Source organism: Musa acuminata, chromosome BXJ3-4 (assembly GCF_036884655.1).
Source record: "Musa acuminata AAA Group cultivar baxijiao chromosome BXJ3-4, Cavendish_Baxijiao_AAA, whole genome shotgun sequence".
NCBI lineage: Eukaryota > Viridiplantae > Streptophyta > Magnoliopsida > Zingiberales > Musaceae > Musa > Musa acuminata.
The window spans coordinates 19,075,526-19,092,024 of NC_088352.1; the positions used below are offsets into that span (position 1 = coordinate 19,075,526).

A 16,499-nucleotide genomic window follows, 5' to 3' on the forward strand; every position below is an offset into this window, starting at 1 on the left:
AGAGTAAGGAATGAGCCATTTGGATTAATTGGGCCGGTATATGGCTCATTATCATTGGGCAGAGGAGGGTTCATTAATAATGCAAGAAAAGAATAGGTGCCTCCAAAACAGGCAGTAGCCACGAGATCCCGAATCCGACCCTCCTTGTATCCTCTCCCTCTCGCCCTTTATCAGCTACTGTTGAGAGAGAGAGAGACACGAAGAAGCGTTCTTCCTCATCCCCGCTTTCCCTCCCCCCTCCCTCACCCGCCCCCGCCCCCGCCCCCGCCCTAAATCTGTCGCGATGGAGTCCCCCGACCTGCGCGGCGATTCCTCTCCCGACACCGCCCCTCGGCGATCCCAACTCCCCAGGTCCCCTACCGTAGGTAACACCTGGTCGCCTCCGTGCTTCTCACTTTCTTCGCTTTCTTGATTGCTTCTCTTGATCTCGTCGATTAGTGGCGGAGATCTTCCGATGGTTGATTGTTGTTGTTTATTAGTCTACAGGGATGTGGATCGATGATAAGGTAGAGGTCACCAGAGACCTTCAGAGTATATTTGAGGTCTGGGGTAATGGTGGGGTCGAAGTCAGTTATTTGTGTTTGTGCTGGGTAGGCCCTTGATATTGTGGTTTGTTCCAATTTTGTTGAAGGAATGTAGTTAGCCTATTGCAGAGCTCCGAAATTGCTCCTTTTATTCATTCGTAGAATCTGATGGGAGCATTTCTCTGTGTCATGACACGCGAGATTATGGTAGTATTGAAGTGGAGGTATTGAAAACAACGAAACTTTTGTGTTTCATGGATAGTTACTTGAAATTGGGGGTGAAACAACCTAAACAGATTAAAACACTATCATATTTGAGTTACATTCTCTTTGTGAATTAGCTGGGAGTCATATGACGATTTGACGGTACCAATAATGATGGTCCATATGTAATTTATTCTCTGCAGTTTGCGTTCTTTGCCTGAATGGCTTAGGTAACAAATGTTTGATTCAGAATGTCTAGAAGAAATGATTTGGACATCTATATCATAGTTTTTATTTTAGGTGTAGATCACTTTTAGTTGTTCCAGTTTGCCTGATGCTTTTCTGAGGGTCAATGATGTGGTATCAATCATATTCTGAGTCTTGTACAGAATAGTTTATCCTATGTATTGAGATCCGGCTTCAAGGTCTGCACCTAAAGTATTGTGCTCCTCTAAATAAAGATTTTTTTTTTCAAACGATTTACTCTGTTTCCGTTCATCTATAGTCACCACCTGAATTTGGTTGCTCATATCACATCATTTGGGCACATCCCAGTGAGATTAGCTTGTAGGTGGCATCCTCTTGTTGACTTAATGCACATTGGTAAAAACTACTGCCAGAAGAATTGTTAAATTTAGCCCCTTGCTTGTGGATGTTATTCTGGTCAGTTTATTGGTGCCAGCTTATTAACTGTCAGTTGAAAATGAGTCTACCACATAGGACACATGCATGGTGTGCCAGAGATAAGTTTGTTGTTCATCTACTTGGCAAGCTATTACTACTGTTATCAAATCCATGGACCACTACTTTTCTGTGGGACCATGACTTTTCTGTGTATGCATTATGTTTTGCATGTACTTGCCATGCTGTCCTACGTTAATATGGTACCAGCATGTTGCATGACAGCAGAACATGTTTGTGCCTAGTACAGAGGGTTGACATAGGGCCCATGCCATCACATAGCCTGTATGTTGGTCAGCATGAATTTTATCAGCACGACCATCATGTTGACATACCATGAAAGAGAAAGTCATATTTGTGAGATATTTCAGTGGAGAACGAGTGTTTTTTGTTCTTAGAGCTCCAAAAACCTTCTTGAATATTATTGCATGATTTAACTAAATTATGATCATATATAGTTTTTTTGGGCTTGACATAGAATGTGAGGGTGGTGGATATGGCTTTGTAGTTCGACAAAAAACAAGATACAAGGAACATGTGGCTGAACAGTAATGGAAATTCACCATTACTTGATGCTTCTGTATTTGAATGATCTAAAAAACTTGGATATTTAACACAGCAAATATTATATGCAAAATTTAACAACAAAGAGTCTATCACCGTGTGCATGACATCTAAGTTTTTTGGGCGTCAATTTCAGGTATCTTCAACTGTTTATTTCTTACTTTTCCAAACATGACTTTATGTCACCGGTCATATGAAAGTTTGGTGACAGTTAATAGCTAATTTGCTGCCTTATAGAATTTATGGCATGATGATATGTAGAGTGGATGAAAGTTCATGAGCCACTTTTTTGCTGTTCGTTTAACTTTTATGTTGTTTTCTAGTAATTTCTTTTTATCCCTGAATATGTGAGTTTCAACCATACTGAATTATGTAGGCATATTTCTGCTATTTGTAATTATGCTTTATTTTCTTTTTATTATTTAGATCCACAAACCTGATTTATAAATACTTAAGATTCTTCTTAGGCGATAAGGAAAAACAGACACACATAAGATTTCTTGTATCAAATACAGCAGCTGGGTGTATTATTGGGAAGGGTGGATCGACAATAAATGAATTCCAGTCACAATCTGGAGCTCGTATTCAGCTGTCACGGAATCATGAAGTCTTTCCGGGAACATCAGACAGAATTATACTTATTTCTGGGGTATTTAGTGAAGTAATGAAGGCAATGGAATTGATCCTGGAAAAGTTGCTCAGTGAGGTATGCATTTTACTTATAGTTCTCTGCAAAAATTGTATTTTGTCTGAAGTTTTCTTTTCCAACATACAGGTGGAAGACAGTAATGATATTGAAAGTAGATCAAAAGTCAGGCTTGTTGTTCCTAATAGCTCATGTGGTGCCATAATTGGAAAAGGAGGATCAAGCATAAAGTATAGTCTTATTTAAGCACAGTATTCAATTGTTTGATGAAGAATTATGTTGTGATATTTGAAATTAGGAAAACATAAGTGGTTACTCTTAGGCAATGTTTGCATTTTTAAGTTGTCACTAATTGCAGCACTAAGTGACTATTGAATTGAGAAAAGGCTAAGAACCGTAAAGCTAGTCTGAACGGATAGGATTGGCATCTTGATCCTTTTATTTATTTCAGATTGCTTGATCTGAATTGCAATATATTTTATCATTTCACTACCTATGCTCATCTCCTGTTTTTTGTGCCCGTACATTTAATTGACTAAAGGTAGTTGAGGCATGCCATTAATTTTTCAGGTCATTTATAGAAGACTCACGGGCTGGGATTAAGATATCTCCTCAGGATAACATTGCTGGCCTTAATGACAGGCTGGTTACCTTGACAGGGTCTTTTGAGGAGCAAATGCGTGCTATCTTTCTGATATTGTCAAAATTAATGGAAGATGCTCACTATCCACCAACATTCAACTCACCTTTTCCATATTCAGGTGTGTCTCCAGTGTTTGTCTACCCCTTCCTTACTGATGGCCTTTTTGTTATCATTAGTCAGTTCGTATATTCAATGAGATGCCCTTTGTTGCTAAATGTTCAAGCTGGATCTATGTTTAATTCTGTATTCTACTCACCTATTTGTTGTGTGAAGTCTCTTCACCTATTTTATGTATTGGTTCTGTTACATGTTTTACAGTATTTGTGAACTATGATATATCAGTTGTTTTACTCATGGATTGGATCGTGTCCTCATGACAAAGGGTGTTCTCATGTCTAAGAAAGGCATAGGTTAAAAAATTCGAACTGGGATCAGAATCAATCAATACAAGTGATTTATGCATGATCAGACTGACAGGATTAAAATTGGTTGAGAAAGTAAATTAGAACTCAAAAAATATATATGTATATATTGTTTGAAGTTTTTAGTCATCTTACAATGTTTTACCTTTTTTTTATATTTTAATGTTTGTTATATAATATTATTTTTAATTATTAAATTATTTTATTATTATATATTTTTCTGACATATGTTACAACTTATGTTTTTATTAATTATAGTTATATATTGTAATATAATTATTATGAAAGTAAACATTAGTTTCATATTGGATATTATATCATTATATCTATAGTAAATTGTTTGATATACTGGTGTATACTATATTTTGCAACTATAGAAACATTAATTATGTTGTTTAACATATGTACTATATATAATTATTTATTATCTAACATATTATATAAATAATAAAATAACAAGGGATTTTGTTAGATTACATTATAATTTAGTTTTTTCAAAAGGCGCTCGGATGCTTGGCTAGGTGCTCGGGCGAGATGAGGCGAGGCTCAAGCACCTTGCAGAACCCCCAGGCGCAACGCTTCAATGAAGTGCTGCTCGGGCGCTCGCTTGAGCCCAAGCGTCAAGCGCCTTGGGCGAGCGCCCAAGCCAAGTTTGGGACTCGGGTTCAATCGTTGGTTCTATTGGACTTATAAGTTGGTTCAATCGAACCAACATAGTCCAACCCCCTCCCTCGCCCGACTCTGTAAAAGAAAACAAAGGTGAAGAAACCCTACATTTGTTGCCTTTATTCGCTCTGCCAGTCGTCGTCGGCAACCTCGTTCAATCTCATTCGCCGCTGCAGCTCAGTTGCTGTTGCTGCAACTCGTCTGTCGCTGCAGCTCGTCTGCCACTGCAGCTCGTCTAAACCCTAAACCTCTTCCACCGCTATAACTTTGTCTGCTATTGTAGTAGCTCTGTCTGCCACCGATGGCAACCTCTTCCATTGCCTTCGTTTGCCGCCTTTGCATGCTCTTTATGATGCTATAGCTCCGTCCGCCGTTGTCGACAACATCGTCTGCTACCTTCATCCACCACTGCAGCTTCATCCATTCGCAGCTACAGTTTCGTTCACCGCCCTTTGCTTCCCCCGCCTTCCTGTTAATTAAACTGCTTCATCGATTCCCTCATCTTCTTGTTAATTAAATTGCGAACGGACGAGCAGCAACTCGTTTGGAGCAGTTTAAATATATTTGTTGTATCTACAACACCATGGGCAATATGCACTTTGATTTATACGTGAAACACCCTTAGCTTTTACTTGATGATGTCTTAGAACAGCAAAACATTCCTAGTTAACAAGATGCTTTGGAGCAGTTTAATTCTAACATAGGTCTTCATAAACATGTTGAGCATATTTTTATTTAGTTGTATAATATTTTAATTATAATATTCAGGAGCGGCTTGCTTTGCTCGGGTGGGTGCTTTGGCGGGCGCCTAGTGCCTCGGGTGTTTTGGGACTTTGGTGCCTAACACATTTTAAATCACTGCATTATATATAATGTTACTGGTTAGCAATAAAAAATATATTAATTACATTGTAATTAAATAACTAAACCTTAATTAAGACTAACATTTAACATTTCTTACCTATCCACCCCTTCTTTCTCTCTCCTATATGGATCCTTTTTGAATCTGTTCGGTGATGCACTGGCAGCACATAAGTCTGCTGATGGCTGAAGCGGAGACAACCATGATGACCAGCAAAGAGCCACACTGATGGCTCTGAGCTCTAACGTTGGAAGGCCAGAAGCAGCAATGAAATTACTCCCTGTTCAGTGTTTTGCAGGGGTGGTGCACAGATCCACTGCTGATTGGAAGTGATGATGACAAAGACAAATGGCAAGGTGACATACAAAGGGTAGTGACAAAGCAGTATGAAGCCATTGATGTTCAGATCTAGTCCTGTTTCCCCCATTTCTCCCCTCTTCTCCAGTGACTCCTCAAATTCCTTGGTCTGCTGCTCTGTATTTCTTCTCTTAATTAGACTTTTTTCTTCTGATCTACATTTTCTTTTTCTTTTTTTGCTCTTTAAACCATTTGGCTGTAATCAACCGCTTTTGAGACCCCACATGTTGGCAGGCAAGAAAGGGAACTTGGCTGGGATCATTTGATTTTTTTTGTCAGTGTGGCTGATTCCAGCCACTTCTGGCTTATTACTGACTGCTTCTTGTTTGTGGTTCAGGTCAAGAATCATTTGAGTATTTAGTGTAAATTTTGGATACGTTAGTATTCTCAATTAGGGTAGAATTTTTTGCCAACTAATAAATCAGAATGTGTTAGGCTGGCTTCACTAATTGCTGTCATAAACTTCCATATAATAGTCCTGTAAGAACTCAAAACATCTAGATGGAGGACTGGTTGCTGCTGGATAACGAAAATATTCATTTGGCAATTTATCTCACCAAATGGTATAATTTCAGGAGGGAAAATAGTGACATTTTGGAATGTAAGCAGGAATTAATTAACAGCAGAACTGTCTAGATTTTTGACTTAATTTGAGGCTCATGGTTAAGAAAAGATGTGGAGAGAAGATACGCACCTTTCCTTATTTCTGGTTTCTCTTTCATGAGTATGCTGTTTATACTTGTGTATTTAATTTGAAGATATGTGTTTTTCAAAACAGACCTAAACAAACAGCCCCCCCCACCCTATCACTTGCTATATGGGTAGAAGAAGAAGCAGGTATGAACTTAGATGGTTGAGGTTAAGTTTCTAAATGTAAAAGCACTATTTGCAATATAAACAGCACTTGTTCAAGAAACAGTTATGAATGTAAAGAAAGATATTTATAAGGTAAATGAGTGTCAACACAATATGTTTATGTGGGTAGAAGAAGAAGCAGGTATCAACTTAGATGGTTTAGGTCAAGTTCTAAATGTGAAAGGACTGTTTTTAATATAAACAGCACTTGTTCAAGACACAGTTATTATTGTAAAGAAAGATATGTATAAGGTAAATGAGTGTCAACACAATATGTTTATGGGCCAGAAAACAATAATTTCTCTAATACAAAATGAACTCAACCTATATATGAGAATTATCTCTACTCTAGTTTTTCTTTAATGGGACAATTGCATGTACAAGGTGTGGTACTTCTAGTTCTGTTAACTCCCAATATAGTCTTTGGCTTAAGTACCTTTTTTTTCCTTCTTTTCTTGTTGCATATGATTCTTCTCCATTATCTTAAATGCTTTGGTATGCTAACTCCATTGTGATGGCAATTGAAAATTTTGTAAAACTTAAGCAAGCTTTATTGAGCTTTACTGGATTTGAATTATATAATTTGGTTTCTGAAGTTTTATATTAAAATATATTTGTAGTTAGTCATTAGTTCTGATGATTGTGCCTTTAGGATATTCTTTTCCAATTTTTTTGTTCGTTCATGACCAAATTTGTGACTTGACATATTGCAGATTCTACCATGATCATCAGTATTAGGTTCAAAATTCCCATTCTCACCCTCTTTTTCACCTTTCAACGTTGATATTTATAGTTTCAGTGCACATATCATGATGAGCAACTTGTCTTTTAAGATGTTGCATTTGAGTCAATTATCTGAGTATGTCATGTTAATGATACCCATTAATTTGCCTTTACTCCTATCTCATCTGGTACTTTAGGTGTTAACTTTCCTGGTTTTCCTGGCTTTCCTGTTGGCTACATGGTTCCTTCTGTAGCATACAGCCCTATTAGTTATGGATCAAATGGATCTGGAGGAAAATATCCAAGTAACAAGGTTAGAAATACTATCCTCTTATATACTAGTTTATGATTAAAACAAAGTATTGCATTTCATAGTCACTACCTTTATTTTAAAAGGTTTTGTTTCAATGGAGGAGCTTTTTTCATCTTGCTTGATAATTAATTTCTTAAATGTCAAGTATAGCTACAGGGATTGTGGTTGTGCCATTGTATGATAGATACATTGATGTGGATTCAGAACAATGGTGTTAGTGGCAAGCCTAGAATATATCCCATTTGGTGTGTCTAATACCAACTGTGTTGATTGGTATAACCCTAATTTTATGAAACCATTCTAGCTCTGTGCTGGCAAAAGCATGCCGGTGACAAGGCTGTCTTTACTTTTATACAAATTACAACTTTTCTGGTTTCTAAATATGTATAGTCATGGTTCCTTCAGTTGCAAGATTAGAAAGCCTGGTTTTAGATTCATGTGTCTTGGCTAATAATGCGTTAATTGTTTGGCAGGGTGTGGCATCACCTGTGGTTCCACATCCATCAGAGTCACCTGGTGGGCCTCTTGAAGGCCAGAGCAATTCAGTAACAATTGCAATTGCAGATGAACATATTGGTGCTGTTGTTGGTCGTGGGGGAAGAAACATAATGGAGATAAGTCAGGTTTGAAATAGTACCACCACATTTTATGTCAATTTCTGCTTTGATATGAGCTCAATCCAGTTAAGTAGATTCTCTTGTAATTTTGATGCTTTGTTTAAATGGATATAAGTCCATATATAGATGATTGATCAAATATATTTCTGTTGGTATAGATATTCATTGAACAGAAAATTGTTTTACAATCTGACACACAGCAATCTCTATTAATACGTGCCAACTTCTCGTCACCTGATATTTGCTAACATTGAATGAACTACAAGACTATGTCAGTTATGTTGGTTTTAAGATGGTAGTTTAGTTGATGCTGGTTTTGGTGTGATATCATTTTATGACCGTCAGTTGTGATTGATGAATGCCAAACTTTGTTGTTGTTGAAAAATGCCAATTTCCAGGTCAGTGGAGCAAGGATCAAGATATCAGATAGAGGTGATTTCATTATGGGCACTTCAGATAGGTAGTGAAGCTCTCGGATTCCTTTTCTTCTCGGTCCATCTTCTTCTTAACACAGATTTTTTACTATATGATTTTCAATCGAATATACAGGAAAGTAACAATAACTGGATCACCAGAAGCAATCCGTGCTGCTGAGATTCTGATTATGCAAAAAGTTTCATCTAATTCTGAGAGATGATAAAGCTTTTTTTTTTGGTTTAGGGAATGTCAGCTGCATAGTCCGGATAGTTTCTTTAGGATGCCTTAATGGGAGAATCGTATTCTTTCATGTAGTAATTTTGAATGTGTTTGGCATACTGGTACTGCGACATGTGTACTCTTTGATGCAAAATGGAAGAAATGCGTTGTTTCCTATATCTCTGCATGAGTCATCTTGTGACATATTTTCTGGGAATTTCCTTTGTGTTTGAAGAATTTCCAAGAAATGTGGATTCGTTATTGATGATGCTTGGTTTTGCCCGTGAACGACCTGGCAAGTTTTTCAAAAAATTGCACCATCCTTGAGGAGGGTGCCCTCGGCCCCCTTCTTTCGTCTCTTGGATTCTAAGACTTAATGTTAGAAGAGCACCTCCTCACGTTTACTTGTCGCTTCTGTCTCTCGTCGTCACTCGATCAAGGAAGTAGAGCAACTCGAGGAGGCACATGACGATTCTTGAAGTGGTGGGCCATTGGGGGAGGGCGAGGAAGTCTCAACTCGTGGTTGCATTCTTTCTTCCACTCAGCCTCTTTCCTCTTTGTTGAGATCGACGATCATGATGTGTGGGGAGGGCTTGATGGTCGATGAGGCCTTGCGGTAGGGCAGAGGATGAGGGTGCGCTTGAGGTGGAGGCGACCATAGGGAGTTAATGCAAAGAGCGAGGCCTCGTGGTGGGACGAGCATGATCACGATGGGGCAAAGGCGACGACTTGAGGTAGTTTTATCTTTAAGAAACAAGAGACGTCTTATGAGAATAAAACAAAAAGGGTAGAAAAAGTGAAAACTTTGAGGGTTTTTTTTTTTCTGAGAATTTTTTCTAATAAGTGTTGAATCTCGGATTTTGATGATGTAATCAATTGGTAAATTAATAATCTAATCCATGTGTTGAGATAAGTGATGTAGGACTAACTATGATCGTGAGAAAGATAACATGATTAAACAAGAATCGAAGTTGGGTCGGAGTCAATGATCGGGCATCGGGCTAGATGAATCGGGGGATACATCGAAGGATCGTTGATGCAGTGAAAGCTCGTCGGAAGTTCGTTGAAAGCTTATTGAAAGTTCGTCGGGAGGTTCACCGAAAGCTCGTCGAAAGATTGATACCAGGGAGGGTAAAATACAGAATGGATTTCGAAAGGAAACCGATGCAACAGTTTCTCAGATAGAAAATGTCATAGTAGACAAAGAAATAACTCTTGAAGAAATGTTGCAGTACAGTTGTATTTGCTGGAATGAGTGTTTTGAATAGAAAAGGCACAAACGATAAAACTTAAAAAAGATAAAAAAATAATTCACCACCAAGTTAAAATCATAAAGGGATACAAAAATTCACCATCCTAAGGATTATAAACGAGGATACAAAATAGAAATCAAAAGACTCACCACTAAAGGACACATCCAAGAGATATAGAGTTTAAAGGAGTTCTCCAAAAGAGCTTCAACCAAGATATTATCAGTTTCTAAAGTTATTTCTAAGTCCAAAACACCAAAATAAATACTAGTGTATGAAACAATCCTTGATGCATAGGGAATTCCGAAATTAAGTGTTTACAGCTGCTAACTAACTCCTTTAATGCATTCCTTGGTCATGAAGATATGTTCACAACTACTAACCAACTCCTTTAATGCATTCCTTTGTCATGAAGAAAAGTACCTTGAAACAACTTTAACTTTGTGTAGGGAATATTTGAGTGGGCTGAGTTAAAGATTATGAGGCATCATTGTTGGCTGAAAAAAATACTATATCATAATCAAGGTTCATATGATCAGATTGTAGTAAATTAGACACTCCCGTGTCAATCTCCCCTGGTTGAAAAAGACATATCCTCCTCAAGTCCTTGTTTGATTCATCAACATGATTATAAAAAGGACTTAAATCAGCCACATTAAATGTTGGAGATACTCCGTAATCTTTAGGTAGCTCAATTTCATAAGCATTTTTACCAATTCTCTTAAGCACCTTGAAAGGACCATTAGCCTTTGGTTTTAGTTTTCCAAATTTGTCCGATGGAAACCTCTCCTTCCTTAGATGAATCCAGACCAAATCACCTGCATTAAACTCCACATATTTTCTATGTTTGTTGGCAGCATGCATGTACCTCTCATTTTGCTTCTCAAAGGTTGCTTTCACACCCTCATGCAGCTTTTTTATTTGCTTAGCTCTTTCATCAGCATCTCCACTAAATTGCTTTATTGTAGAATGAGGGATTCAGTCCAAAGGACTAGCAGGATTAGCACCATAAACAACCTCAAAAGGACTCTTATCAATACTATGATGGATAGAACGATTGTAGGTAAACTCAATTTGTGGAAGAATGAGATCCTACTGCTTAATATTCTTGCCAACATAGCTTCTAAGCAAATTTCCTAAGCTTTTGTTCGTTACCTCAGTTTGCCCATCAGTTTGTGGATGATGTGAGTTGTTGAAATTCAAAGAAGTACCTAGCTTCCTCCAAAGAGTTCTCCAAAAATGACTAATAAATTTTGAATCTCGATCAGACACCATAGTTCTTGGAATACCATGCAATTTAACAATCTTATTAAAATATAAATCAGCAATATGAGATGCATCATTCGATTTATTGCAAGGAACAAAGTGAGACATTTTTAAAAATCTATCAACAACAACCATTATAGAATCCTTGTTCCTTTGAGTTCTTGACAATCCCAAAACGAAATCAAGACTCACTTCCTCCCATGGAGCATTTGGTATAGGCAATGGAGTGTACAATCCAGAATTTTAACTTCTTGTTTTTACCAAATGACACACTCGACATCGCTTTACATGTCTTTCCACATCTCTTAACATCTTAGGCCAATAGAAGTTTGATTGAATAAGAGCGAAAGACTTATCTCTACCGAAATATCCACCCAAAACACCACCATGAGCTTCAGCTAGAATTACTTGTCTCAAAGAACAAGATGGAACACATAAAGCACTAGCTTGAAAAAGAAAACTATCAAGGATAGAAAATTTTTAAAAGGAACCTGATTTGCAATTATGCCATATTGAGCCGAAATCCATATCATTCTTATAGAGATCTTTAAACGTCTCAAATCCAACAACTTTGACTTCCATTACTGATAATTAAAGAATGCTTTCTGCTCAATGAGTCAGCAACCACATTTTGAACACCAGATTTGTGCTTAACTGTAAAGTTATAAGATTGTAAAAACTCCACCCAAGCTGCATGCCTCTTGTTTAGCTTGTGTTGGTGATTTATGAACTTTAATGTTTCATGATCTAAATATAGCACAAATGACCTGGCAAGAAGGTACTGATTCCAATGAGATAAAGCTCGATATATGGCATAGAACTCCTTATCATAGGTAGAATATTTCCTTCTTATATCATTCAACTTCTCACTAAAAAATGCAATCAACTTTCCGTCTTGACTCAAAACAGCACCAATTCCTATATTAGATGCATCACATTTAATCTCAAACATATTGTCAAAATTTGGTAGAACTAAGATAGGAGCTTCGGTCGCCATTCTTTTTAAAAGCTCAAAAGCATCATTAGCCTCATTAGTCCATTTGAATTTATCACATTTTAGACATTCGGTGATTGGAGTGACAATAGACCTAAAATTCTTGATAAATATTCTGTAAAAAGAAGTTAAGCCATGGAAACTCCTCACATCATGCAATGAAGTAGGTGTTGGCCAACTAAGAATAGCTTCTACCTTACTTTGATCTATCATGATTCCATCTTTTGAAACAACATACCCCAAAAACACAACACTAGATTTAAAGAAATCACACTTTGTTAGATTAGCATAAAGCTTTTGCTGCCTTAAAATAAGAAAGATTTCTTTCAAATGATTCATATGCTCCTCTTCGCTCTTGTTTTACACCAATATATCATCAAAGTAAACTACAACAAATATTTCAATGCATGGCTTAAGTATGTGATTCATAAATCTCATGAAAGTGCTAGGAGCATTAGATAGCCCAAATGACATAACCAACCATTCATATAAGCCTTCTCTAGTTTTAAATGTTGTTTTCCATTCATCTCTAGGCCTCATTCTTATTTGGTGATAGCCACTCCTCAAATCAATTTTAGAGAAAATAGAATCACCACATAATTGATCAAGTAAATTATCTAACCTTGGAATAGGAAAACGATAATCCATTGTGATTTTGTTGATGGTGCGGTTGTCAACGCACATTCTCTAAGAACCATCCTTCTTAGGCACCAACAAGGCGGGAACTGCACAAGGACTCATGCTCTCTCGAATTAACCCCCTTTTCACCAATTCATCAACTTGCATTTGAAGTTCTTCATGCTTCTTAGGATTCATTCTGTACGCTGCCTTATTAGGTAGAACAACCCCCGGAATAAGATCAATATGATGTTGAATGTTTCTTAAAGGTGGAAGGCCATGTGGAATCTCTTTTGGTATAACATCTTGAAATTCCTCTAGGATTGGTTGTATGATTTTCGGTATTTCCTTATGTTGTTCATTCTCCTCTACTACCATTAGGGTCAAAACATGACCACTCTTGTCTAATTTACATTTGCATTCACCATAAGACATAAAAGCACTAATTTCCTTTTTTGGTGCACTGATTTCGGAAGGTTGTAATGGAGCTAAGATAATCTTCTTTTTACTCACCTTAAAAGAATAAGTATGTTTATAACCATCATACAACACCCTTCTATCATAATGTCAAGGTCTTTCTAATAGCAAATGACAAGCATCCATAGGAGCAACGTCACACCACACTTCGGCTTTATAATACTTGCCAATAGAAAATGAAACTAAATATCTTTTTGTTATCTTGATGCCATTTCCTTTTTGCAACCAACATAATTAGTATGGATGTGGATGAGAGATGGTATCTAAGTTCAGTTTCTGTACCATCTCCAAAGAAACCACGTTCTCAAAACTGCCGTTGTCGATTATTACTAAGCACACCTTGCCAAGAGAAGTGCATTTAGTATGAAACATGTTTTTTCGCACCCAACTTTCATCATCGGCCACATAAGACACTTGCAAGCTACATTACAAAACAATAGACAAACCATGATCTGCATAAGTAACATCTTCCTCATCTTCATCATATTTTGGTTCATCGTTAGCTTCGTCTTCTCCTCCATCACTATGATATTCAACCAAAGTTATAATCCTCCTATTTGGACAATCTGAAGTAATATACCCAAAACCATGACATTTGAAGCATTTTCGACCACTTATGGTAGAAGAATTAGGTATTTTTTTGCTGCCAGCAGATTCTTCACCCTTTTCTTGCACCTTCGATATCACCTTGTTTTGGACTGTGGGCTTGGAACTTCCTCCTTTTGTATAGCCTTCTTTTGAGTCGTACCGAGAAATCTTTTCAAACTTTTGTTGCTTTTCAACTTTTAATGCTAGCTTGCTTATATCATTTAAAGACTAATATGGCTGGAGTTGAACAATTTTAACAATCTCATACTTTAGACCTCCTAAGAATCTTATAATGATTTGCTCTTCTAGTTCCACAAGCTCTCCTTTTAACATTAGGTTATCGAATTCTGTAATGTACTCTTCCATACTAAGATCTTTTTGTTCAAAATCATGGATTTTGAGAAAGATCTTTTGCTGACAATTGTCAGGTAAATATTCTCTTCAGCTCCCTTTTCATTTTTTTCCCATATCACGATCTTACTCTTCCCCTCACGTTCTCTTTGTTTCTTCATATTTTCCCACCAAAAAGATGCATTCCGTCTAAGTTTTAGTACCACAAGTTTGACCTTCTTTTGTTCTGGTGGTTCATGAAAATAAAAAATTCTTTCTACTGTATTAAGCCAATCGATAAAGTCATCAACATTTATTTTACCTTCAAACTCTGAAATCTCCAATCTAGGGTTATATTTATTCTGCCACTTGTCTTGGACTCTATTTCTTGTCCGACATCTTCTCGACTCCCTTAGGAGATGAGGTGTATCTTCATCAGAAGTATATTCATGGACATCATCATTTTCATGCTGGTTTTGTCTACTTTGAAGTTCTTCGATTATTTCATTCTTTTCTTGTAGACTATGCAGCAATCTTGGTAGCTGTAGCCTCAACGACTCGGCATCATCTTCATGGTCGCTACCTTCACCAACTATATATTTTCTATTCCGCCTTGCCATGATCTCTAGCCTTTATCTCTGATACCAAACTGATACTAGGGAGGGTAAAATGTAGAATGAATTTCGAAAGGAAACTGATGCAATAGTTTCTCAGATAGAAAATGTTACAGTAGACAAAAAACGAACTCTTGAAGAAAAGTCGTAGTATTTGCTGGAATGAGTGTTTTGAATAGAAAAGGCACGAACTCACGATAAAACTTAAAGAAGATCGAAAAATAGTTCACCACCAAATTAAAATCACAAAGGGATACAGAAATTCACCACCCCAAGTATTATAAACGAGGATACAGAACATAAATCAAAAGACTCACCACTCAAGGATGCATCCAAGAGATACAGAGTTTAAGGGAGCTCTCAAAGAGAGCTTCTGCCAAGATATTATTAGTTTCTAAAGTTCTTTCTAAGTCCTAAACACCAAAATAAATACTAGTACATGAAACAATCCTGCATAGGAAATTTCGAAATTAAGTGTTTACCGTTGCTAACCAACACCTTTAATGCATTCCTTGGTCATGAAGACATGTTCACAACTGCTAACTAACTCCTTTAATGCATTCCTTTATCATGAAGAAAAGCACTTTGAAATAGCTTTAACTTTGTACAGGGAATATGCTGATGAGCTATCATATTTGAGTGGGCTGAGTTAAAGATTATGAGGCATCATCGTTGGCTGAAAAAAATATCATATCATAATCAAGGTTCATATGATCAGATTGTAGTAAATTACACACTCCTGAGTCAAAAATTGCCGGAAGCTCGCCGATAGTTCGGAAGTTCACCGAGAGTTCGGATGAACAATTGACATGCCGGACAACTATAATTGCTTGTATTGTAATTGTCTAGCCTTAATTATCGTAGTTATGGTTTCAATTCGAGTTAGTTTTGGGAGAAGTCCTATTAACTCAATGAGAGGCAAACTGGGCCTTTAACATGGTTGAATTGGGCTGGTTGGATGGCCCATTCAGCCACTTGGAGCCACGTCAGGCGGTGACACCGCTCAGACTCGGCGATGGAACCGTTTGAGGCTCAGTCTCCTAGGTGGTCTGGGCGATGAAACCGCTGGTAATTAAAGCTGCTAGGCGGTGGTATCGCTAGAGCTCGGAGACCGAGCTCTGTCAAGCGATCGTATCGCCCAGACTGGGCGGTGGTATCGCCTAATATCAGTCTAATGATATAACCCAATAATGGCGGTAGTACCGTCAGTATTCCAGAAACCCGGGATGAGATACTTTTTGGCTCCATTTTTGAAGCCATTGGGGCTTATAAATACCCCATTCTTTCCTGCATGAAAGAGCAATGAAAGTGTGAACAAAAATCTTGAGATTTTTGGTTGTAAAATTGCTAAGTGTCCTCATCCCTTTCTAGTTTTATGATCATTCAAGAGAGGTATGAGGCTTGTAAGGGTTATCTCCTAAACCCGTAAAAAGGAGAAAGTATTGTAAGAGGGTGATTGGTCTTCGCCCATTAAAGGAAGACCGTTAGTGGACGCCAGTGGCCTCAACTATAAATTTGGTGTGCACTCTCTTTTTGCTCTTCATTATTGCTATTCTCTGCTTTTAATTGCTGATTACATTTATTTCAAGCGAAACATACTTTCGATATCAATTCCGATATGGGTTTCATTGAATCAAGCTTTTCAAAAT

General features: G+C 37.4%; 1 protein-coding gene across 3 annotated transcripts; it reads left to right on the forward strand.

Moving 5' to 3' along the window:
- The first annotated feature begins 168 nt into the window (after positions 1-168).
- Positions 169-8,892, forward strand: LOC103972982 (protein BTR1). Of its 3 annotated transcripts, none has more exons than XM_018821234.2 (8): positions 169-365; positions 2,489-2,679; positions 2,749-2,849; positions 3,190-3,380; positions 7,345-7,460; positions 7,934-8,083; positions 8,476-8,537; positions 8,627-8,892. In XM_018821234.2, exons 1-8 carry the CDS (start codon positions 284-286, stop codon positions 8,712-8,714), a joined length of 981 nt encoding a protein of 326 aa, XP_018676779.2. In that variant the 5' UTR covers positions 169-283; the 3' UTR covers positions 8,715-8,892. The 3 variants fall into 3 exon arrangements, with proteins under 3 accessions (XP_018676779.2, XP_009385685.2, XP_009385684.2); XM_009387410.3 differs by having other exon boundaries at positions 2,492-2,679; XM_009387409.3 differs by having other exon boundaries at positions 170-365; positions 2,441-2,679.
- Positions 8,893-16,499: the final 7,607 nt, after the last annotated feature.